The 24,221-nt window shown below is 40.6% G+C and overlaps 1 protein-coding gene across 1 annotated transcript in view; it reads left to right on the forward strand.

Annotated features, from left to right (window-relative positions):
* Positions 1-652: 652 nt before the first annotated feature.
* Positions 653-24,221, forward strand: part of sptbn4a (spectrin, beta, non-erythrocytic 4a) — a 71,056-nt gene continuing 47,487 nt past the window's right edge. The window contains exons 1-3 of the mRNA XM_038292258.1: positions 653-1,298; positions 1,516-1,670; positions 23,809-24,072. Coding sequence (XP_038148186.1) covers positions 1,548-1,670; positions 23,809-24,072 — 387 coding nt within the window. The 5' untranslated portion in view covers positions 653-1,298; positions 1,516-1,547. The remainder of the gene's footprint in view (positions 1,299-1,515; positions 1,671-23,808; positions 24,073-24,221) is intronic.

A 24,221-nucleotide genomic window follows, 5' to 3' on the forward strand; every position in this document is an offset into this window, starting at 1 on the left:
CCAATGCAGACTTAGACTTAAGTCAGATTTTGTTTCATGATTACATGTGATGTTTCTAGTGTATAAAAATTATTTTACTGTGAGTTTTATTGGCCTAAGAAAGGAGAGAAATGTTCCCCATTCTGTTGCAAGCGACATGCTGCCAGCTGAAGAAGGCATGCAGGTTTTCTTTAAGAGGGTGAGAGATTAGTGATTTGAATCAGCAAGCTATATCTTGGACTCTGCATGCATTCGTCGTCCTTCCCTTTCATTCAGCTGTTTCAAAAATGACACCAACCCCCCCCCCCCAAAAAAACCCTGTGTTTCTTTCCCAATTCTCATCCATCTCCAAGTGCAGTCATTTCTAGTGCAGAGAAATGTCCCCAGTGACACTGATGGATGACGCATGCTCTCCATCCTCTCTCTGTTTCGATAACCCTAACGATCCCACCTTCTATTTTTTCTAGCTCCAACATGATGTTTTCCCTGTTCCAACTTACAACACTCTCCCCTTCTTTTTCTGGCTTTGGTACTACCCTTTTCTCCATTTCCTCATCCAGTCTCCCTTTCCCCCTCTCCTCTCACTGCCTCCCCCTTTCTCCCCTCCTTCCCACTCTGCTCCGGCACTGCAGTGCTGATTGTGATTGAACATACACACACACGCAAGCACGCACCAACACACGCACAGAGAAGCATAGATGAGAAACAAGTACTGCAGCAGCATGCAGCAGCTTGCAGCATCTGCGGCTCAGCCATTCACGGGATGAGGGGGGGACGCTTGCAGAAAGGGAAGCAGATTGTTGCTTTACACCAGCCTGCTTGTGCATCTTAGTAGAGGTGAGAATGATGCATTTCATTTGCAGATGGCTCAAGAAATCCAGGCTCTTCTGCACTGCCTCTGCATCCTGTTCCCCCTGCTCCTCCCACTTCAACTCTTCCTCCTCCTCCTCTCTACAGCATCATTAGAAAGGACTACAGATTGACTGGGACTGGCAAGCTGTGGATGGTCAGATTTTACCCCAGCGGAAGGATTTTTTGGTGGCTATGCTACATCTGCAGCCTGACTGTCGACTGGATTGTAACTGACTATAAAATAACATCTGAACTTACAAGGAATCTTGGATGTGTGTGAGGATCTATACCAGTGTTGTCACTGGTGCATTTCCTCCTTTTTCCTTCTGGTGGTTTTTGCTTTCTCAGAGACTGGCTAGCAGGCACTGCAGCATTAGGACCGCAAGATTCATGAAGGGGTAGGGCATGAGGACCAAGGGGCAACCCTGAGGAAGGGCTTGATAACTTCTATTGGAACCACTGCTGAGGTGCTTATCTTGATTTCTTTTTTTCTTTTTTTTTTTTTTTCAGAAAAGGGTGTCTGGTGGGGGGTTGGTGTGGGTGGTGACAGCACAGGTAACTAGGCCCTACAGTGCAAAGCGGGTGGGTTTTGTGTATAGAAGCCAGGCAGGACGTCCTGTGGGAAGGAATAAGGGCTGACTGGAACGCTGGACTCCTGATGGTGGCTATTTTTGTCTCCCCTAGCTGATCGTTTGGGACAGCAGGTGGAAGAGAAGATGCTTATGGCCCGAGACACGGCCCGGGATGAGGCTCAAAAGCTACACAGGAAGTGGCTGAAACACCAGGCCTTTATGGCAGAGCTGGCCCGAAATAAGGAATGGCTGGCCAAGATAGAACAGGTAAGTGGGGGTGACCGGGGGGGAGTGCAGAAAGGCAGCACATGCTGAAGGGGATACAATCCGTAGAAGCAGAGTTAGGAGTGGTGAAGTGAAAAGATGAAATTCTGAGATCAGCGGCTGTTCCATCTTCACATTGCTGAGGAACATCCTGTTACAGCCTCAAGGTTATAGAGAAATCACACTGGTGTCACTTTCACTGTCACATTTGGTCCGATGTTTGGGCCTTTTTCAGCCTTTTTGCACTCAAAAGAGTTTGACTAGGAGGCTGCAGAAAATCAGAATGAGATGAATGAAATGTAAACTGCAGCAGTAAATTGCAGAAAGCTGATCTATAGTACAGGATCTATTATAGTTGGCAGTCTGTTATTGTTTTATCTCAATTGACTTTTAGCCCTTCAGCTCCATCCATGCAGAATACCCTCCATGCTGTCCAGGCTATTGAAATGTAACTTTCTATGGGATTCTACTACACTTTCCTCTAATTAGGAGAGTGGATTATTACGTTAAAAATATAAAATCCATTTTGTGAACACAATGTGTGATGATGAGGACTGGACTGGTATACTTTAACCACATGACTCCATGCTGTGGGTAAAACTGCTTTCATATGAAAACAGAGCAAGATACCAGTCTCTTAACTGTAGCCGGAATAAAAATGAAATTGTTTATTGTGGCCATACTGGTGTTATGTTCAACATCTGTTTATGATTGTTTTGATTTTCATACCTAATCTTGAGCAGAACAAAAATATTTGCATGTCCAACCATAAATATCTGTTTTCAGCAGCAATAAATCTCTTCCAAAAGAGATGGATTACCCATGCTGTACGTTAGAGAACAGAGCATAAGCCATCTATCTACCAGCAAATTGCAGTGTGCAGCATCGTGAAGGAGGGATGACTGTGTTTTTCTTTTCTTCATACTGATGAACTTTATGTGGTAATCTAATAAACGAGTGTAGAAGCTTATCAGAACTCGATAGTGGTTGTCAGCTCAAAGCTACTAAACATTTAGCTGTAGCAACAGACTATGCTTAAAAAATGACTGGTTTTTTGAATTAATTTCAGGTGTGCCCCAATTCACGACATATGTCATCACATGAGACTTTAGGGAGTAAGTTCAGCTGACTGAATGTTTAAGAAGACCTAGGCAGATACAAACAGGTAAACGGATCCTCTGATCTTGGAAAACCTTCTGTGTTAGGGAAGGTATTGGTAAACCATATCCATGAGTTAAACTGATGAACTATGTGATGACTTCTAGATCAAAAGGATAAAAAAGAGCAAAAACACAGCCAGTAGCCATGTCAGGATAGAGACAGGTCTAAACTTCAAATAGAAATAGTCCCAACTTAGTTTATTTATATAGCTCTAATTCATAGCATGTCATCTCAGGTCACTTTATAGATCAAGATCAACCAGATCATCCAGTCAGATGGGAAAACCAGCTGATTGCATTGCCTCATTGCCTCTTCAGCAATCCCTCACACCAAGCATGCTTGTAGCCACAGTGGAGAGGAAAAATCCCTTTGAACATAAAGAAACCTCCAGTAGTACCAGAACAAGACTCAGTGTGAGCGGTCATCTGCTGAGGCCGACTGATCCCTGTGGTACTCCACAGGTAAACCTGGAGCATGAGGAAGATTTATCATTAATACGAACAAACTGAAATCGGTCAGATAAATACGATTTAAACCAGTCTAGAGCTGTTCCTTTAATCCCTACAAAATATTCAAGTCTTTCTAAAAGAATATTATGATCAAGTAGATCAAATGCAGCGCTGAGTACGAACCGGACAAGTACAGATACAGGTCCATTATCTGACGCCATGAGAATATCATTAGTGACTTTCACCAGAGCTGTTTCAGTGCTATGATGAGCTTGAAAGCCAGACTAAAACTCTTCAAAAAGTTCATTATGGTTTAAATGATCGCACACTTGTTGGCAACTACTTTCTCAAGAATTTTAGATATAACAAGAATTTTCGATATATATGATCTGATCTAAGGTTTGATTACAGCAACCTTAAAAGCCTGCAGCACATGTCCCTGTTTAGGGATATATTTATCCTATCTAAACATGGAGGTGGGAATAAGATAAAATAACTTAGCTGGATATGGATGTGACACATTTTTTATGTTGCATTCAAAATCTGTTGAACAAATAAGATTAAAGACAGGTGTTGTTCCCTTCATTCCTATGGGAATGTTAAAACCCTTTTAAAAGACCAAAGTGACTGACTGTATAGAATATTCCAATAACTGTAGTTCTGAGTCCAAATTACTTGTCGCATATTTGCATCTGCAAAATGTCACACAAAAAAATCTGCAGCATGTCACACAGCACCCTTACTTTTTGAAAATGTTGTGAATTTCATCAGGCCTTGACCACCTTGACATGTATTTACATCTTTAAATCCCTTTTAATATTATAAAGGTGTCTGTTGCCCTTTCCTTTTGTTTTAATTATTTATTATCATTGAATACATTAAAACATGATTAGACTTTATGGATCTTTTGCACACTATGGTGGTAGTAAGCGTTCCCATAAATTATTTACTAGATACAAGAGAAACTAATTATTACAGGCTTGAAGTCAGTGACACAAAAGTAGACATGCTGACAAGAAAAAGCTTTGTTAGTTCATTGTTCCAATAACTGACATGTAGCCTAGTACTTTGGGGCAAAAACATTTTGAATTCAAAGTTGCAAATGCGTAGGATTGTAGAGAATTTGTATGTTTATTGATGACTTGGTTGTTTGGGCTGTTTTGGGGTTTGATTCTATTTTAAAATATTTTTCGCCTGCGTTTTCTTAGTTTCTATTTTGATTTATGTTTGTTTTACACTCTGAAACAGTTGGACTAAAACTAAAATTGGGTTATTTCCAGCCGAACCGCTGGGCTATTATAGCACCGGCCCAGTAGTGGTTAATTTGACCAGACAAGATAGGTTGGTTTATTATAAGCCAATAGATGGGTCACAATATTAAGCTGATGTTAAGTCGAATTAAATGTAGATTTGGGGAAATTCAACCATGCATGCTTGGTGCTTGCTAATGGCCGCATAAAGTTCTTTCATGGCTAGCGTGGCATTAGTATCCGGGGGAATATAAACAGCAGTGAGGATGACAGCAGTAAATTCCCTTGGAAAGTAATAAAGTCTGCATTTGACCATTAAAAACTCCACAATCTCTGTGCAATGTCTCTCGGTAGTAGAAGGGTCTGTGCACCAAGCTTTGTTAATATAAATGCACAAACCTTTGCCTCTAGTCTTGATGGACTCATCTGCTGTCCTGTCCGCTCGATGTGTGTGGTGTCCTGTTAGCTGGATACTATTGTCCAGGCAGCTGTTGTTTGCTCATGAAAAAGCATGACTTTTGAATCCATAATCTATCTGTCATTTGTGATGGATTGTCGTAACTCATCCATTTTATTGGCCAGGGAAATGCTGGGTAAAGAGAGCCGGTGTGGTGTTAGCTTAAGCCTAGTTCGCAGCCCTCAATGCTTACCCTTCCTTTGTTTACGTTATCGTTGCCATCTGCATACACTTCCACCCAGCTGGGAGGAGTGGGCAGCCTTCGGTGTTCCGAAGATCTCTAAGTCAGAGATCGGCGATAGAAGTGTCAGAATTGTAGCTCTGAATGTTCAGAAGCTCATGTCTGCTGTAGGAAAGCAACACACTGGAGTGTGCAGGTCAGCTGGCTGGTGTAATAACAGACATTTTTAACACCCTCTGCTGGACCAATCCATAGTGCCAGTATGCTTTAAGTCAATGACTACCTATCATGATGAAGTGCTTCAAAAGGCTGGTTAAATAACACATCATCTCCAGTCTCCGCCAAAAATTAGACCCATTTCAGTTCTGCTACTGACGGAACCATTCCACTGAAGATGCCATCTCCTCTGCTCTTCACCTGAGCCTAGCACACCTGGAGGAGAAGAGCATCCATGTGCGGATGCTGTTCCTAGGCTTCAGTTCAGCTTTCAACACCATCATCTCACACCATCTGAAAGGAATACAGCCGGGTTTCATACACCCCTCTGCAATTGGCTTTTAGACTTCCTCACACACAGACCTCAGTCAGTCTGGGTTGGACAGAACACCTCTGATGTCATCACCCTAAGCATAGGCTTCCCTCTGGGCTGCGTCCTGAGCACCCTGCTGTTCACCCTGATGACACATGACTGCGTCCCCAGGTTCACCACCAATCACATTGTGAAGTTTGCAGACGGCCCCACGGTGGTGGGCCTCATCAGAGACAACAATGACCAGGACTATAGAGAAGAGGCGGAGCAGCTGGTGGGCTGGTGCAGAGATAACAGCCTGGTCCTGAATGTGGAGAAGACAAAGGAGATCATCGTCGACTTCAGGAACAACCTTTCTAACCCTGCTCCGCGGCTCATCAACAGCTCAGCTGTAGAAGTGGTGAGCAGCACCAAATTCTTGTGCACAAAAGGGTACAAAAGCGTGTACTTCCTGCGGAGGATGAGGAGAGCCCACCTGCCCCCACCCATGAGGCACCTCTTCCCACCATAAAAGACATTTCATCCCAGCGCTGATTTTCCCGAGCCCATAACATTATCAATGGCCCCTCCCACCCCCACCATGGACAGTTCTCCCTGCTGCCCTCTGGGAAGAGGCTTCACACGTTCAATGCAGGTCCAGCCAATTCTGAAGCAGCTTTTTACCCACCACCATCAGACTGCTGAACTGTTGAAAGAAACTCTAAATACAGTCAAAGACTCTGCATCACACCGATAACACCAAACCAAAAAGAACTCAATTCAAAAAATGTTTGTCTACTGCATTTTGCACCATATTTATTTGTCTTTGCGCTGCTCTGAACTTCCATGTAAATCCATTTTGCATCATGTTTATTCTCCAATGATTTTTACATTTGATCACTGCTGCACTTTTTGCAGAGGCTAAGCTGCTGCTCATGTACGGTCTGAAAGCTGTAAAAAAAAAAAACGAAATTTCATTTTGTAACACTCTGTATATACTAAATGACAATAAAAAAAATATCTAAGAATCATTCTCTTAAGAGGTATTTTTGCTGGGCAAGGAGAAATACTAGTTTGGTGGTCCTTTGTCAAGGTGCATTTAGACTGAAATGGAAACAAACCAGCAAGTTCACCGCGCTGCATTTCAGATGTAGTGTTCACACCATGCACCGCATCATCAAATAGAAGGAGCTTCAGCTGCATGTGAAAAAAATCAGCAAATAAACTGATTGGTTCGTGGTTCATTAGTTCCAGTTTGTGCAGTTAAAATTATAATTTATAACAACAAAAAAGAACATGTGTTTTTACTTTTGTTTCAGAGATATTAAGGATTATCTTTTCGCTAGTCGAGAGGTTGCCATCCCAACCATTACCCTTGAAATTTAAACCAGTGGTCTTCTATTTTATTACTACTTTAGTGCAGATTTCTGAAGGTTAAACTGTTGTTTTATTGTTCTGCTATTCAAAGAATGTTTTCTAATTTTGTCCCATGACATCACCATCCGACCAGACGTTAGGCAGTGACAGACTGAGGTCTGTGCTGGAGGTAAGGAAGGATGATGAACTTCTAGGGCTTCTTTTAGGGCTAAATTAAAACTGATTTTCTTAAAGCCACCTAAAGACCTCAGAGCATTCCTTATTTTATCCTTTGAGAAAATTATGCTTTCAACATAATGTCTCTGTCTTCCATTGTGACTGAGAAAAGCTGACAGAAAGTAAAGCTTTCAAATTCAGCAGGCACTGATCCACTCTCTCCATGCGGCGCCGCCATTGGACTTCAGTTTTATCCAGTAGCATGAAGAGGAAATGGAGTGGTGACTGTTCTTATTTTCTCTTTTTTCTCTGCGCTTTTCGTGTAGGGATAAATTCATCATCTTCACAATGGACACCATATTCGGGATGATTGCACCTTTAGGCAGTCAGTCCAGTTCAACACAGCGGGCTGTGAGGGCAGCTCAGTTTATGAGTTTAAGTTTTATGACTAGATTTTTGGCGCAGTCAGACATTTTGGGTTTTCTGTCCTGTTAGTTTCTTTCCTAGCTGCTATCTTACAAGGGCCAGCTTGACTAGCCTGTTGTTGTTAGCCGCTAAGCTATCAGTTACTTTGACAAGAGAGGCCTCTCATCCACACATCATCTCTGAGTTTATATACATTTCAATGCTTTAACATGAAATTTATTGTGCTCATTGGTATCTGTTCATGGTTGGACTAAGTGAAACTTAATTGATCTGAATGTTAGCAAAGAATACTGTTAAAAATCTGTTTACTGTATATATCTATGCTGCTGATCTAATGGACATTTTCATTGCAAAAGCTGAGCTAATTAACTGAACATTATCAAAGACTCTGCTTCAAGGACTTACTGGTTTTCTTCCATGTTTATTTGTTCTTTTATGTATCCTGTGTTTATTTCAGCAGTTTGTAGTTTTCCCATATTTTAATAAACACAGTAATACTGGAATAGGGATGATTTGATTTAATAAAAGTGCACCCTAGTTTAATTGTGTTTGTTTGTTCTGTGGTTGTTTTATAACAGCGACCGATTGTTTCTAATTGCTGAATGAACTTCCTTTAGAGTTAACAAATGGAATAGACAAAGACAATGTTTTCCTTGTGATTAATGATTAATAACTCTACTTGAAATTATAATCCAAGCTATTGATATTTACTAATGAAGACATACTGGATTTTAATTCCAAAAAAGTTAAAAACAAACCACTGGACTTTGTTTTCCAAGTTTGAAGACGTTTCGCATCAAACGTTGCTTAGTGCCCCAAGTTCCTGGGGGCCCCATAAAACTCCCTTTACACGTATGGTACATGCAGCTATTACTTATTTGTACACATTATGTTTTCGTTAAAATGCCATCAGAATGCTTATAATATTACTTAATGTCATGTCCCAGACCATACTCAGAACAAAAGTTAAGTAGTTGCTGTAACACAGCAGTACTTGGACCAAATATTACTAAATCAGCTCCATACATCAATTAAGTACAGAGTTACCAGCCACACAACTAATGTTACAAGCTCCCAACTTGGTTGATAGTTCATCCAGATACGAGCCAAGACACAGTCCCCCCCATTTAATCTGCAGTGATTGCTGAGCATACCAATATGACCGAATACAAATAATATACTCTTTTACACCTGTTTGTGCCAGTTTCATAAAAAGTTTTCTGTTATTTATCCTATCAAATGCTTTTGATGCATATAGTAAATCAATAAACACTGAAGAGTTCTTCTTATTATATTCATAAATAATCTCTTATAGAGCATATCTCCACATATCTGTGCCCAGCCTAACATTAAAACCAAACTGGTTATCTGTAGATTTGATAACCCCTAAAATCCTGGTCAGCAGGATTAATTCAATCATTTTTCAAACTATGCTGGCCAACGCTATTGTATGGTAATTATCAGAACTGCCAATCTTCCCAGTTTTATCTTTGGTGACGAGTACTTAACATAGAGTCAGATAAAAGGCCATGTATAAGACATGCCGTAAAACAAATGGAAAGTAGAGGAGCTTGCTTTGCACTTTCATACTTTAAATGCTCTGCTGAGATTCCATCCAACCCAGTGGCTTTATTGTTAGACAACTTGGAAATAGCTTTATGAATTTCACAAGGCCGGATTTTAATCTGTATGTTCAACATTATTTACAGTGTATTGTTCACTATGAATACAATTAAATAATCTACTGATTGTTTCTTTAATTCACTGACATACAGTCTCAAATTATTATTAATATAAGATTCTTTCGATTGTGGAAAATAATCTTAATATGTAGGTTTTCCAACCTTAAACAGAGCGGATGGTACCTATAACGCAGTGTTAGTTGATTCCTTCCTGCTATCATCTCAATCCTCATCGGCATGCAGGGTATCAAAACATCTCACCTGGTCAGCCAGGCCAACAATGACCCTAAAGGCTCCCTTTTCAGAGGCATAGACCAGTATTAGGTTTTGCAGGCCAACAACAACCTCAACAACTCCCCATTACTAAGGGGTGGAACTGTTCTTTTTTTTCAATGTACATGTTTTCTAAGCCATAACAAGGCTTTTTTTTTGCCACTCTATAAGCCTGGAATTCAACGCTACTCCAGACATTTAGAATTGAGAAAGCTCCCTGGATGGGAAGCATATCGTCTTCAAACTCTGAAACTTGGAAAGTTCAATGGTTTGTTTTTTAACTTCTTTGGAATGACTATGACCTGGATGACTGTGAATCTTCACCAGCATACAACTGGTCCAGACGTCCAGTAACACAGGTAATCAAGTCAATAGCACCTGGTATTTCAGCAAATGTTTACAAGTAAAGGTTTAGTTATACCTCTCACAGACATCGCACAAATTGCTTTACAAACAAACTTCATAATCAAAATGGTAAAACTGCATAACAGGGGTCAGATCAGGAAAGAGGCCAAAAGATATTTAAGGAGGAACACATTGTTTTGGCAAATTTATACAATAAAGCACCAATAATTTTGGTAACCTCTGATCGGTGTAACAGGATGCCATTTCTGGTGGTGCTTTATCTGCTATTCACCCATTCATACACAAATTCAAACACTGATGATGATGATGATGATGATGAGTAGGAGGATAAAGAGGAGGAGGAGGATGATGATGACGATGAGAATGAGGAGGATGAGGAGGAGGGTCATGATGAGGATGAGGAGGATGATGATGGAGATGATGAAGATGTGGAAGAAGATGATGAGGATGATGATGAGGATGATGAGGAAGATGATGGTATTTAAGGGTTACTTCCTGTAAACTTGTGGGTTGCCAGTTTGATTCCCTGCTCCCTATCTTGCCTGCTGTTCATGGTCAGGAGGCCCCATGGTGCTGAATGTATTGCAGCCTTACTTCTATCAGTCTGCCCCAGGGCAGCTGTAGCTACGATCAAGCTGGCCTGCCCTCAGGGTTTAAATAGTTGAATTAGTGAATGTAGTGCTTTCTAAAATACTATTGATCTAGCCCTATATACATAAAGGACCTTTAACATTAATAGTACTCTCTGAGAAAAGTAAGAGTCAAGAGCATGGAACTTATATCTCTAGTCTAGGTCATCACGCCATCATTTACTGGAGTAAAATGTAAATAGACGCCTAAACTTTTTTTTTTTTTACTAAAGCAGGTATGAGGGTTCTGCCCTCTGCTTGGGTTTAATTTTAGATTCTTTATTCTGTGTCTTTGTAATTGATTTCTACCAGTTCTGGGATCTTTGGTTATCCTCTGTTGCCCCCCTTGTGCCTTTTTCCTTTCCCCTTTGCTTCCTCCTATTCGGTCTTGCCCACACCTGCTCCCAATCTGTTGTTTAGCCTGTCTTGGTTCAATTCCCCCCTATATATACACCACTCTGCAGTCACTCAGTGCTAGATTCTTGTTTTGTTGTTCCCTCGTCTATGGCTTCCCACCTGAGTTTTCCCTCATGTTATTTTTAGTTCTCAGTATTTTGGATTTTTTTGGATTTCTGCCTAAGTTGCTTCATTAAATCTGCAAGACTTACCTCTGCCTCCTGGTCTCTGCATTTGGGTGCTCAAAAACCTCCACTCAACTGTGACAGCAGCCTCGATACATGCAAAGGTAATATTAATCAAAAGCAAAAATGAAAGGCTATTGAAAACCTTCAGCATCTAAAAGCTTAAACAGATCTGAGTTTAAATACTTCCTAGAAGGATTGCTGCACAACTCAACAATGATCCTGGGGAAAGTTTTAATTCTAGTTTTCCTACTGTTTAGAACATACAATAAAACCAAGCAGTCATTAGGAAAGTGTGCATTGAAATGTAAGCACTGTACCCTACTGTTCTTTGGTTCCATTTTCCTTCAATCCTCAGGGTGATGATTTGGAAAAAACATCTGAACATAAAGCAAAATATAAAATGACAAAAAATATTTAAATGTGCTGATAACTGTGCAAAAGAGTAATTTTGGAAGCACTCATTGTTTTTATTAGATAAACCCTTTCATCCCACCTACTGTTCAGCATTGCTGTGTCAGCATCACAAGAAAGCCAGCAGATTTTGGATGTACGCTGCTGCCATTGATTTATCTGTGCTGGACTTTAAATTTTTCACAATGTTTGTCATGAGCACCTTGAACATTTGATTTAAAATTGGCCATCAGATCCCACTGATCTCTTGGAGTGCAGCACTACGTCAGCCCCTCTGTCCTGTAAACGTGTGCCTTCATTCTATAGTCTGCTTTTTTTTTTTACTTCTGCTCTCCTCCTCCCACCTTTGATTATTCTCTTTCTGCCTCACCTCCTGTGTTCGTGAAGCCGAGAAGAGGAGGAGGAGGAGGAGGAGGAGAGAGCAACCTTCTTTCTGCTGGCTCTGCAATATGAGAGGGAAAGCAAAGCTGAGAAAGGAGCAGGAGAGGGATGCAGGGAGAGTGTGAGTGCTAGCAGCAGTTAGGCAAAGGGCCTGTGCCAAGAGAGGAAATACAGCACTGCATTATGGGAGAGAAAGCATAGACTTCAGTTCCACCTGTCTGAAACATGTTAGAACAAAACAGTGGCTAGAAGGCACTTTACTCTGCAATTTTTTTATTTGAGATGGAGAAAATATATTGCTTTTTATGCTTTACATTGCAGTAGACCAGAGTGGAGGAGTCTCTGGAAAAGGTTTCTCTCACAAAAGACTATCCTACAAGCTTCTGTTAGTTCCTCCACATAAAATTTTATTCAGGTCTATATTATTTATAGCATGGGTCCTTTTTGGTCAGCCCAAGGCCAAATGTTGCTATATTCAGCTGCTTCTCTGCCAGCAGGGAGGTCCCCTGCAGTAGGATGGACAGGTGTTGTGCCCAGCTATTTTAGGCTCTCATTCTGTTTCTTCCATCATCTGCATTCTCTTAGATACTTTCTAGTTTGCAGGATTTCATTGACAATACAGAGAAATACATAGGCTAATATTATACCGGGCCTCACAATCTCTGTTACATTTCTGTGTAAATAAACTAATTCACTGACATACAGTCTCAAATTATTAGGTTGAAGGAAATTCCATATATATTTTTTTATTAATAGAAACTGGTGTCTATTTGAATGCAGCACATCATCCTCTGAAACCCCTTCTAACCAATGCACACACTTTTTTCAGACATTAAAATTAAGCAAAGTCCAGTAGGTAAATGCAGATCTTCTGAGGGCTTTGTGTTTTGTAATAGAACATTAGAGAACTCACAAAAACAGGTCAGTGGGAAAGCAGAGCTAGGGCCCAAAGTGACTCTGGAGGAGCTGCAGGGATCCACTGTTCATGGAAAAGAATTTGTTCATAATACTGGATGTATAACTTACTAATACAGTATCGCCTTTGTGGGTGTTGTTAAAATCCAGAAGTGCTGCTTGCTTTGTCTTCTAGTTGGAGCCCAAAAAATTATCTAGAGGTCTAGGGGTCATAGAATGATTATATAGGGAATTTAGTGAAGGTCCTCAAGGTCCCTGAATAGGGTGTGTAACATCGGTTGGACGGAAAATGGTATATTTGCTGTTCTATGAGCCCTAATGCAGGCCTGGTTAAAAGCCCTAGAATGAAATTACAGGTTTTCTTCCTTATGCTGATGAATATTTAGATGAGCTGTGCGCTGATTGGTTGGATTACAACGAGCAAAGCTGCTGAGCAAATACGCATCATAGCAACAAGCACTCACTCACTTACTGTTATGGTAGGGTAACCAGACGTCCTCTTTTTCTCTGACATGTACTTTTCATACCAAAAAAAAAAAATCATGCAGGATTTTGGTCGACTACAGTGCAGCACGTAGTCGAAACACACCGGGCATTCGAACCAAGCCGTCAACTCCGGGGCTGGTCCGGCTGAGGGACGGACCAACCGAACCCGACAGAGCAACCGAACCTGACCCGGTGATGGCAGCCTGGACACAGGCGGCTGAGTGCTTCCCCCCGCCTGCCTTACCAGCCCCCCTCTTCTGGCTGACGATGGGTGGCTCATTGCTCTCTGCTGAGGTCCGGTCCAGTCAGCACCAGCAGTCGACACTTCATACCCTCTCAATGTAGTAGAAAAACTTCTTTTTTTTTTAGTGTTTGTTTTGGTTAGGTGTAGTCGCTGTGATGCAGAGCCTCTGACTTAATTTAGAGTTAGTCCATGGTGGGGGTGTTAGGGGTCAATGATGATGATACAGGCTAGGGACACACAGCGCTGGGATGAAATGTCTTTTATGGAGCGAAGATAAGCCCTGATGATCCTCTCTGCTGTTCTCACCATCCTTTCCAGTCCGAGATGCTGCAGCCTCCACACCACACAGTGAGACAGCTGGTCAGAACGCTCTCTATGCTGTTTTTGTAGAAGGTGGTGAGAATGGGTGGGGGCAGGTAGGCTCTCCTCATCCTCCACAGGAAGTACAAATTGTTCTGTGCCCTCCTGACCAGTGAGATGGTGTTTACAGTACAGACGAGTGTGTCTGTGATGTGCACCCCCAGGAATTTGATGCTGTTGACCACCTCTACAGCTGAGCTGTTGATAAGTAGTGGAGCGTGGTTAGGCCAGTTCTTCCTGAAGTCCAAGATTATCTCCTTCGTTTTCTCCACATTCAGGATCAGGCTGTGTCAGGTTGTTGTCTCCACTCCAGTCCACCAGCTGCTCCACCTACTCTCTTGTTGTCGTCTCTGATGAGGCCCACCACTGTGGTGTCGTCTGCAAACTTTACGATGTGATTGATGGTGAACCTGGGGACGCAGTCATGTGTCATGAGGTTGAACAGCATGGGGCTTAGGACGCAGCCCTGTGGGAAGCCTGTGCTCAGAGTGATGACATCAGAGGTGTTCTGTCCGACCTGGACTAATTGAGGTCTGTTTGTGAGGAAGTCTAAAAGTGAATTGCAGAGGGGTGTACTGAAACCCAGCTGTTCTAGTTTTCCTATCAGATGCTGTGGCATTATGGTGTTAAAAGCTGAAGTCCAGGAACAGCATCCCCACGTGAGTGTTCGTCTCCTCCAGATGTGCCAGGCTCAGGTGAAGAGCAGAGAAGATGGCGTCCTCAGTGGAGCAGCTTTGTGGGTAGGCGAACTTAAATGGGTCGTATGTGGGGGGGAGACTGGAAACAATGTGTTCTTTAGCCAGCCTTTCGTAGCACTTCGTCATGATAGGAGTCAGTGAGAGGCTTTTTTGGGACTGGAATAATGGTGGCAGCTTGAAGCATGCATGCACTATGGATTGGTCCAGTGAGGTGTTAAAAATGTTTGTGAGGACACCAGCAAGCTGACCTGCACAATCCTTGTACACCTGCCCAGGTATGTTATCGGGGCCTGGAGCATTTCTTGGGTTGACTCGCATCTCTCCGAGTCTTCCTCACTTCTGCTATGTCAAAGTTGAGTGCGTCCTCCCCCTGGTGTGGAACAGCTTTCACTCAAACCTTCCAAAGAAGTAGTTTAGTTCATTTAGGAATTCGGCATCAGCTGCACCCATGGACAGGGAGGGTGTGTTGTAGTCTGTTATTGCCTGTTTGCCTTGTCACATTCTCCTGGTGTTGCTGGCGCAGTGGAAAAGATCCTGGATTTTCTGGCTGTGGTTCTGCTTCGCTGATCTGATGGCACGGTTTAAGTTGGCTCATGATGTGGTGCTGAAATCCTCACTGCATTTATTGATGTAGGTTGACACAGTCATGGCATACTCATCTATATTTATCTTCTTATCATAGGTTGCTGCAGCTCTGAAGATGCAAAACTGGTAGTTATACCACAGGAGAGGAGCGTTATAACTAAAGATCTGCTTCCCATTTTACTTTTAGAAATTCTAGTAACCACTAGTAAACAGATAAAAGAAGGAAATTCAATGAAACTCTTTGATATGGGATTTAAAGGACAGGTCCTGATCAGAAATAACACCATGATTTTTCACTTTTTTATCTGAGATCAATTCAATGCCATCAACTGAAGTGACTGACTAATCAGCTTCTTTTTCAAAGACTAACTTCTGTTTTGTGTGCATTCAGGAGCATAAAGTTAAAAACTACTATACTATATTATACTATACTATGCTATATACTATACTATACTTCTATAGTATCCTATACTACTATACTATATACTACTATACTTGACTATATTATGCTATAGTATGATACCTGTGGCGGATACAGACACTGCATGAAAAGTGAGATTTGCGTCCCCGTAAACCCCCGTAAACTCCCGCAGATCTGCCTGATTTTCGTCAGTTTCCGACAATTTGCAACCCGTGCTTGTCCGCGTTTGTCGTGCCACAAATTGTCGGAAACGGACTCTGACGTATGTGGAGAGCGATCAGCTGTACTAATGGCCCTAATTAGCATATGAATGCAGCAAACCCGCGCGGCTGGCCAGGTCTGGCTTGAATAACCTACTCAGTATTGGCTGAAACCACTATTCTCAAACAAATGAAATCGCTCGTGATTGGCAGCAAAACCACACGTGGCCACGCCAGGCTTTAATTTTCTTACTGAGTATTGGACGGAACCACTTCTTTTTAAACAAGTAAAGTCACTCGTGATTGGTTGGCATATATATATTTACATATATATATTTATTCATATATATATATATATTTATTCATTCATATATATATATATTCATATATATATATATATTCATATATTTATTCATTCATATATTTATTCATTCATATGCTGTGTATTTATGTTATCCTACACTACTACACAATTATTATGTTACCATCAAGGACATGAATTAATTTATACAGGAAATGAAGATTTGCCAGGAAGCTGTTTATGCAAAGAAAGAGCTTTATTAAAACACACACACAACTATATACAACGCATATCCAAACACATGCGTATCTAAAAATTAAAACTCCGTGAACGGTCCGTTTGCTTCCTCGGGGTTGGAGGTAACAGGCAGCATTCCCTCCGAGGCAGGTCCGATGTGCAGACGCATACTGTGCGTGGCCCTGTACTTCGGCATCGCTTCTAACCGGGACTGCAGCTTAACACAGAGTTCAGTGAGATCCGGCCTACGAAATGGCGGCGACCGTACAATCCATCCAGAGACACCGCCGACGACGCCATCTTCTTCGTCGGACATGAGGTCGACGGTGGCGGACTTACAGAGTTCCACTTCCTCATCTGATAGCACACTCTGCCTCGCCTTCAGCAGCTGAAAAAAAAACAATGAATCAGCGCACTGCATATGGACACAACACATCTATCAATGCACCTGAAAAATAGTCACCAAATAAAGTCTTACCCTCTTTCTTCTGGCCCGACTCCGAGCAGATAGCCTCAGCACGCAGCGTGCTGGCTAGCAGCGTGTATCTGAAGCTCCTGCATACCGTCTCATAATACGTCTTACAGGCAGCTGGAAAACAATTAAATGAGAGTGGTATGAATAAAAAAAAAAAAATCAAACGCAAGTCACAGTAACAAGGAAGGAGAAAACATTAAAATAAAGTCACTTACACACAATGTCGTCTTTATCAACATCGTGCAAATCCGAGCAAATAGGAGGTCACCGCCTCATTGTGAGGCGACTGTAGTCTGTGAAAAAAAAAAAAAAGTACAGCTATGGTCGGTATCCATCCGTATCCATGTCCTTTTACCGCTGAATGAAAGCATATTCTTTAAACCTTACCCCTGCCCCGGTTCATAGCGCCTGCAATTAGTCTCCGAGTTGTTAAGACGGCATAATGCTTCCTGTGAATCACAAAAAATACACTTTAATAAAGCTTTAGGCTAGGCTGCTTTTAGCTTACCTAGCTAGGCTAGGTTGTCTTTAGCTTGCCTAGCTAAGCTAGGCTGCTTTTAGCATAGCTACCAGTAATCGAACATATATTTACCGCTAGCGTGGCGTTGTGCACCCGTCTTCTCTTCCTCGAGTTCGTATATCCCGCAAAGTTGCTCGACTGCAGATAGGGTAGCCAGATGTCCGGCTTTAGGGCGGACAGTCCGGATTTTCATTGCACTGTCCGGCGTCCGGCGCTGCACCCAGCCGGACATGTATTTGTCCTCCTTTACCCCCAGATTCCACATACTCCGTCAGCGCTCCGCCCCGCTCACGTACGGAGTACTTGTCTGTCATGTAAATCAATGAGAGCTGTTCCACATCCTCCGCTCGTCACCGCCCACGTACGTCTTCTCCGTCCTTCACCGTCAAAATACGGAGCTGAGCTATTTTTTGCTCCCCTCCGGTCCGTCCAGATCAAGACCCGCTATTGCAATCGCACCAAACAGAAAAAAGAATGTAGAGAAGACCCGGTTTGTCAAATTAAATTATAGTAAAAACAGATCGGTATCTAGAAATTAGAGCATAGTTTGTATATATTCTCAAAAACTAAGAGCAATTAATTAAATAATTGGATGCAGACTATTGGTGCTTCAACAGACCAGGAAGAAGTTGTGAGATTCTAGAGTGAATCTCACAACTTTAAAAGAAAATTCTTATTGCAGGAATGGATGAAGAGATGATGAGTTTGGAAGCAGAGAATAAACAGAGTTCATACAAACTATGTATGATCCTAGTTATCCCTGTTACAAAAATCGGCAACAGAAAGAAAATATTTGGGCAGAAACTGAACATCTGCTGGATGATGATGGGGATTTTTTTAATATGTCAGATTCAATTAAGCGTTCACAGGTTTTATACAGGAATGAGGAGATCTAATTTAATGCTCTTTTAATGCTATTAGAAATAATTTTAATGCCATCAACAAGTATCATGTACACAAGTTATTAGTTTACATGAAATAAGGAGCTGTAAGCACAGTTCCATGACTCAAGTTTATATATATATATATATATATATATATATATATATATAGATAGATAGATAGATAGATAGATAGATAGATAGATAGATAGATATATAGATAGATATGGACAGATAGATATATAGATAGATATGGATAGATAGAGAACATGGTGAAATCATCTTTACTCTCGACAGGCTGCAGCCATGTCATGAATTCCTCTTTTCCAGCCACTTTTTGCAGTTTGCATCGTCCTATTCTCTAGCTCTTTCTCGAGCTTCTTTTCCAAACAACTGCTTTATGATCAATTGCAGCAGTTCTGCGCAAATTAATTGTGTTAAAAAAATGGTCACTTTTTAAACACCACAATGTATTAAATAAATACAAATGCTGGGAACCAATTCTTTTTTACATTTCTTTAATATTTTGTTCTATTCAGCTACACAAGCATCCTCTTTAAACTACTAAGAATTGTGCTATAAATGTGACTTTACCCGATTCTTATGTACACCTTAGTAATTTATTGATATGCCGCACAATGTCCTCCTTTTTGGTGCTATAGAAATGGCCACCCTAACTGCAGAGCCGCCATCTTGTCCTCTATGGACTACAACCTGGAGCGCATCGAATTCTCCAGCTGAGTGAGGCGCTCATTCATGTCGGCAGTATGTTGGGCAAGCTGACGAGACAGTCCGCTGATAGCAATCAGCAGTTTCTTCTCGTCAGTCTGCGGGCTGGCCGAAAGTTGTGGACTAAGAGCAGTTGGAGGCGAGTTGAACGCGAGACGTCGTGCAGCCATTGTTCACGTAACAACAAAATACAAACACGGTAACTGGAGATGAAGCTCTTCTGAGTATAGTAACACAAACATGTCTGCTAATATGCTGGTCTCGCGAGAAGTCGTAGTGCACAAAAGCTCACACGTGATTGGACGATGGGGCCGAAGGCTCATCAGGCTCCTCCAATCACATACGACGTCATTGTTATACGGAAGGACTCGCGAGAAGAGCTCGCGTCGCTCCATTCTGGAAGGTGGCGGTAATGCACCTATAAATTGTTTGCAATTGCAATTGTTTGTCTCCATAAGATTGAATTTGAGCAGGTGGACATTAGAGATAATAAATGCAACAACAAGTTTTTGAATCAATATTCTATAAATAATATGTACCCAGGAAGAACAAAAAGCACAGCTCTCTTACAAAATTTTAAGAAATCTATGATAGTCAAAATTAGGACAAATTATTTGAAATTCCCAATTCCTCCTAAATATAAAGAATTACAATTTAAAATAATAAATAACATATATCCTTCAAATGAGTTTTTAAGAGAGAGATTTAAGTTTAATGTTGAGAATTGTGGCTTTTGTACAACTCAATTGGAAACAACTAAACATCTTTTTTATGAATGTAAAGAAGTATTAAACTTATGGGATCAACTTCGAACCTTTCTGTCTTCTAAAACAATAAATTTAGATTTTATTTCCTGGCAAAACATTTAATTCGGTTTATCCATTAAAGAAAAAAAAATTGAAATTTTTAATTAATATTCTAATAATTGTAACAAAGTATTATAACCATAAATGTCGCTATGCAAAATGCTCCCTCTCAATCTCTGCTCTCAAAAATGAACTTTCCCTTTTCAAAAGATGTCTGAGAAAGATGCAGAATTTAAATGCAATTAAATTGTTTGAGTTAATTGAAGAATTTCAGTTGGTAGTCCCCACTGATTAATTTACTTTAACTACTATTATTATTTTATTTATTTTTATTTATTATATTTTATTTTATTTTATACTTTTTTCCAGCCTGTGCATTTAATTTTATTTTTCAAAAGCAGGAGTTGTGATATTTCTTCTTGTATTGAAATATTTGTTATTGACTTGTTATTTGAGATTGTTATTGTTTTCTTATATATTCAATTACAAAAAAAAAAAAAAAGTGGAAATCTAAAAAAAAAAATTAACCATTACAGCCAACTGATTCTGATTAAAACTAATTTTTGAAGTAAATTATTTTGTGTATTTTTTTTTACATAACATTTGCATACACAGTAATCTAGCGTACTTTAATTAAATAAATCAATTCAAGCTAAAATGTAAGAGTCTATAATTAGGCTATACTGAGCCTGATCTATTTCTACCATCTATTTGGGGGATATTTATTGCCACACTTTGGGCCACTTAATACCAATTTAGCATGCTGACCTATGACCTTATGACCACAGTGTACCAATCTTCTGATGGCTACTTCCAACAGGATAATGCGCCATGTTATAAAGTGAATCATCTCAGAATCATTTCTTGAAACTTTTCCACTTAAGTAATTGTGAATTGAGCATATTGACAGACAACATTTTATTTTTTATCTTAAATGCAAATTTAAAAAAAAAAAATTACTGCTCTAAATGTATTGCTCTGTCAGCTAAAGATCTGTTTTGGTCTCTATACTTTAATTAAATAAATCAATTCAAGCTAAAATGTAAGAGGCTATACCTGATCTCTTTAAAACCCCCCCTGCAACCCTGGTTTGCACTTGTATAGCTCACAGCATGTTCATTTACATGTTAAAGCCTCCCCTAGAATTCCATGGGGGGGAGGCATGGGGGGAACACTGCCTAAGAAATTCCACGTCTATTTCTGACAATTTACGGGAGTTTTCGTCGAAGCCTGCAAATTGCCGTAAACTGCCGCTAACCTGAAGTTCCACGACAATCTACAGTGCCGTATATTGACGAAAATCCCACTTTTCATGCAGTGAGACGGGACGTTTTTTAGACGAAAAAATGTTTGCTAGATACTTCGTTATATTAAGATTAACAGCCAGTAGCTGTCACCTACAACGGCTGATGCCGGTGCAGCGGTCCAGACCCATCCCACTTCCTCTGCTCCACCCTGCTTCTTTCCGGAGCGCCTGCCCAAACCAAAGCCTACAGCCTCCGCGGTTCCTCCCGTCTTGCTCTGCTCCGACTTCCTTGAAGCTTGATTCATTAATATTTGATTCATGGAGGGAATAAAAATGCGGTAATGAACGCTTAATTTAATATGACATATTTAAAACTCAGCATCAATCTCATGTTTCTGCCCAAACATTTTCTCTTCGTGGTAGATCCTTGTAAAGAAGATGATTAGGATCATACAACAGTGGTTTGTTCTCTACTTCCAAACTCAGCATCTCTTCATCCATGCCTGCGATAAGAAGTTTGTTTTGCAGTTGCCTGATGCGCTCTTGGAAGCTGTTGTGACTGGATTTGATTAAACTTTTAAGCCTCTTGGCATAAAATAAATATTTTGCTGGATATGAGAAATCTGCTTCCTGTTATATTGAAGTACCAATAGTTTGCATCCAAACCTGTTTTAGTTTTTGGAAATACATTAGAATTATGCTCTACTTTGTAGTTACCGATCTATCATTACCATATTTTAAGTTGAATAATGATTCTTCATCTTCTGTCAGTTATACCTGTTACTAGTGCTTGTGTGGAAATTGGTAACTGGGGTGTTAAAGCAGCGGAAACTTTGCTAAGGTAAAGTAAGGTTTGTGGCTTCGCTACTTATGTATCTCCACAAAGACATACATTTTCACATCAACAGAATCATTGACATATTTGCTCAGAAGCATCCTATAAGGTTGATGTATGTGAGCCTCACTATCATCATCATCATAAAGTTGAAGTTGTTGTATAAGAATAATATTCTTTGTCAAGTCTTACTGTTCTGTGAGAGGGTTGTAGTTTAACTTCACCTTACATGTTCATTGCTTTAACTTTTAATGTTCTTCTTCTTAAGATTAAGTTTTTCTGTTTAAAATATATTCAAAAATCCTTTATCACCATACTAAACTGTTCTAAATTCTAAATTCTATAAATAAACATAGTGTCTGGAAATGAAGAAAAGCTTTGTTTGGATTAATTGTTAAGGATAATTTTGTCTTCAAACTACATTTTAACCCTGTGCATGTTGTTAAACCCAAGAAATAAAATGGACGGACTCTGGCAACCAGTGGGTAACTATCCACAGCATCACGGAGAGAGAGAATCCAGAAAAACAGAGCAAGGTCTTAAGGTTGAAACCATAACCAAGTTCCCAACAATACTATACTGTACTTTACTACTATACTTTTCTTTGCAGTTTTTTTATTGTCATAACATTGTCACAAGTACAAAGCAAAGAAATGAACTCTCTACATTTAACCCATTCCTTTGTGGAGCAGTGGGCGGCCATTGTGTGGTAACCTGACTCCGCCAGATGGATTTGCTCCGCATATCCATCTGGAAACCTTCCGTTGAAGTAATTTTGGGAAGGGCCGAAAATACTGGTTAGCTGATTGGCCTATGTTGGTGATAGATGGGCCAAATAAACCAATTAGATCAACGAAGCATATGACGTAACAGAGCGACGACGAAGAGGAGCCAATTGATAGATCAAACTCTTGCCGAAACCAGTCGGTTTCCTCTGAGAAAAGCCTCCAGAGCAGTGTTTTGCTCTTCTTTCAGTGAAGAAATACTCTGTAATTCCGATAAAACTTGCTCGATAGCCACGCTAACGCTAGTTTCATCGGCTGAAGCCACCATGTTCTTTAGACTGAAATGTCGCGCTTCTCGTTGCGTCACACCTCAACCCGCCTCAAAGCCAACGCTGATTGGACGTTCGTTTGGTGAATGGCTCCAAATTTTCTTTAACGGAGAGTCTCCAGACTGATTAGCGAGTGAAATCTTGAAAGCTCACGAGATCAGGATGGTCTCACGAGGCTAATTGTGTGGTGCCCATTGAGCAGTGTGGGGTTAAGGGTCTTCTTGCTCATGGGGCTTGAACTTAGAACCTCAGGATTCCAAGCTCTATGCCCTAACCACTCGACCACCACTACCCTATACTATACTATATTATACTCTTAATATCTAATATCAAAGACTTTGATTTAAAAAGGAGAGAAATGTATCTTTTTTCATTCACAAATATGCAGTTCTCTACGTTGCTCTTTAAAATTCCCAATATAATAAATTAAATTTTGTGCTTCTCATCTTGCTAAATGTGAAAATATGCGAGTGGTGTGAATACCTTTTCTCTTGGTTTATCACGTTTTCATTATAATATGTAGCGTTAAAAGATAAATCCTAATCATTTAAAATATGTATAGGAGGAAGAAGTTTTAAATGTATGAATTATATCGATCATGAACTTGATATTACTTCTTACAGGAGGGCTGATATGAACAAGTTGTTCTGTTCATAATTTCTAGAATGCTACAGAGCAATTACTGCAAAGAACTTTCCCTTAAAGCAAAGCCTGACTTTTAGGAGACTATATGTTCACAGTGAAAAGAAACCAGTCATCCAAGAAAAGCCTTCCCCCTCACAAGCTACTGTAGCGATTATTTTCTGTGTGGAATATACTTTGAGAACAGCTTGTTAATATTTACTTTCTCCATCCAGGAGGGCCAGGAGCTTATCCAAGAAAAGCCAGAGCTGCGTCCAGTGGTGCAACAGAAGCTGGAGGAAATCAGAGAATGCTGGTCTGACCTGGAGACCACCACAAAGGCCAAGGCCCGGCAGCTCTTCGAAAACAACAAACCTGAGCCTACACTGAAGAGTTACTCTGACCTTGACAGCCAACTCTCCAATCTGGAGCAGCAGCCCCCCCAGCTGGAACAGGCACACCACCTGCCCACCTTCAATGAGCAGCTCCAGAAATTCCAGGCAGGCTTCAAAGCTTTAATGGGTCACTCTGAGAACCCTGAGATACACATTCTAATAGTCTTAAAAAAAATGTCTTAGGTGATCCAGTCCTTCTCATCCTAGTATAACATTATAAAATGTAGTTTGATCAAATGCATCCCACTGAGGCT

The sequence above is a fragment of the Cyprinodon tularosa genome, unplaced genomic scaffold (assembly GCF_016077235.1).
Source record: "Cyprinodon tularosa strain WSP-4 unplaced genomic scaffold, ASM1607723v1 ctg31, whole genome shotgun sequence".
Taxonomy (NCBI): Eukaryota; Metazoa; Chordata; class Actinopteri; order Cyprinodontiformes; family Cyprinodontidae; genus Cyprinodon; species Cyprinodon tularosa.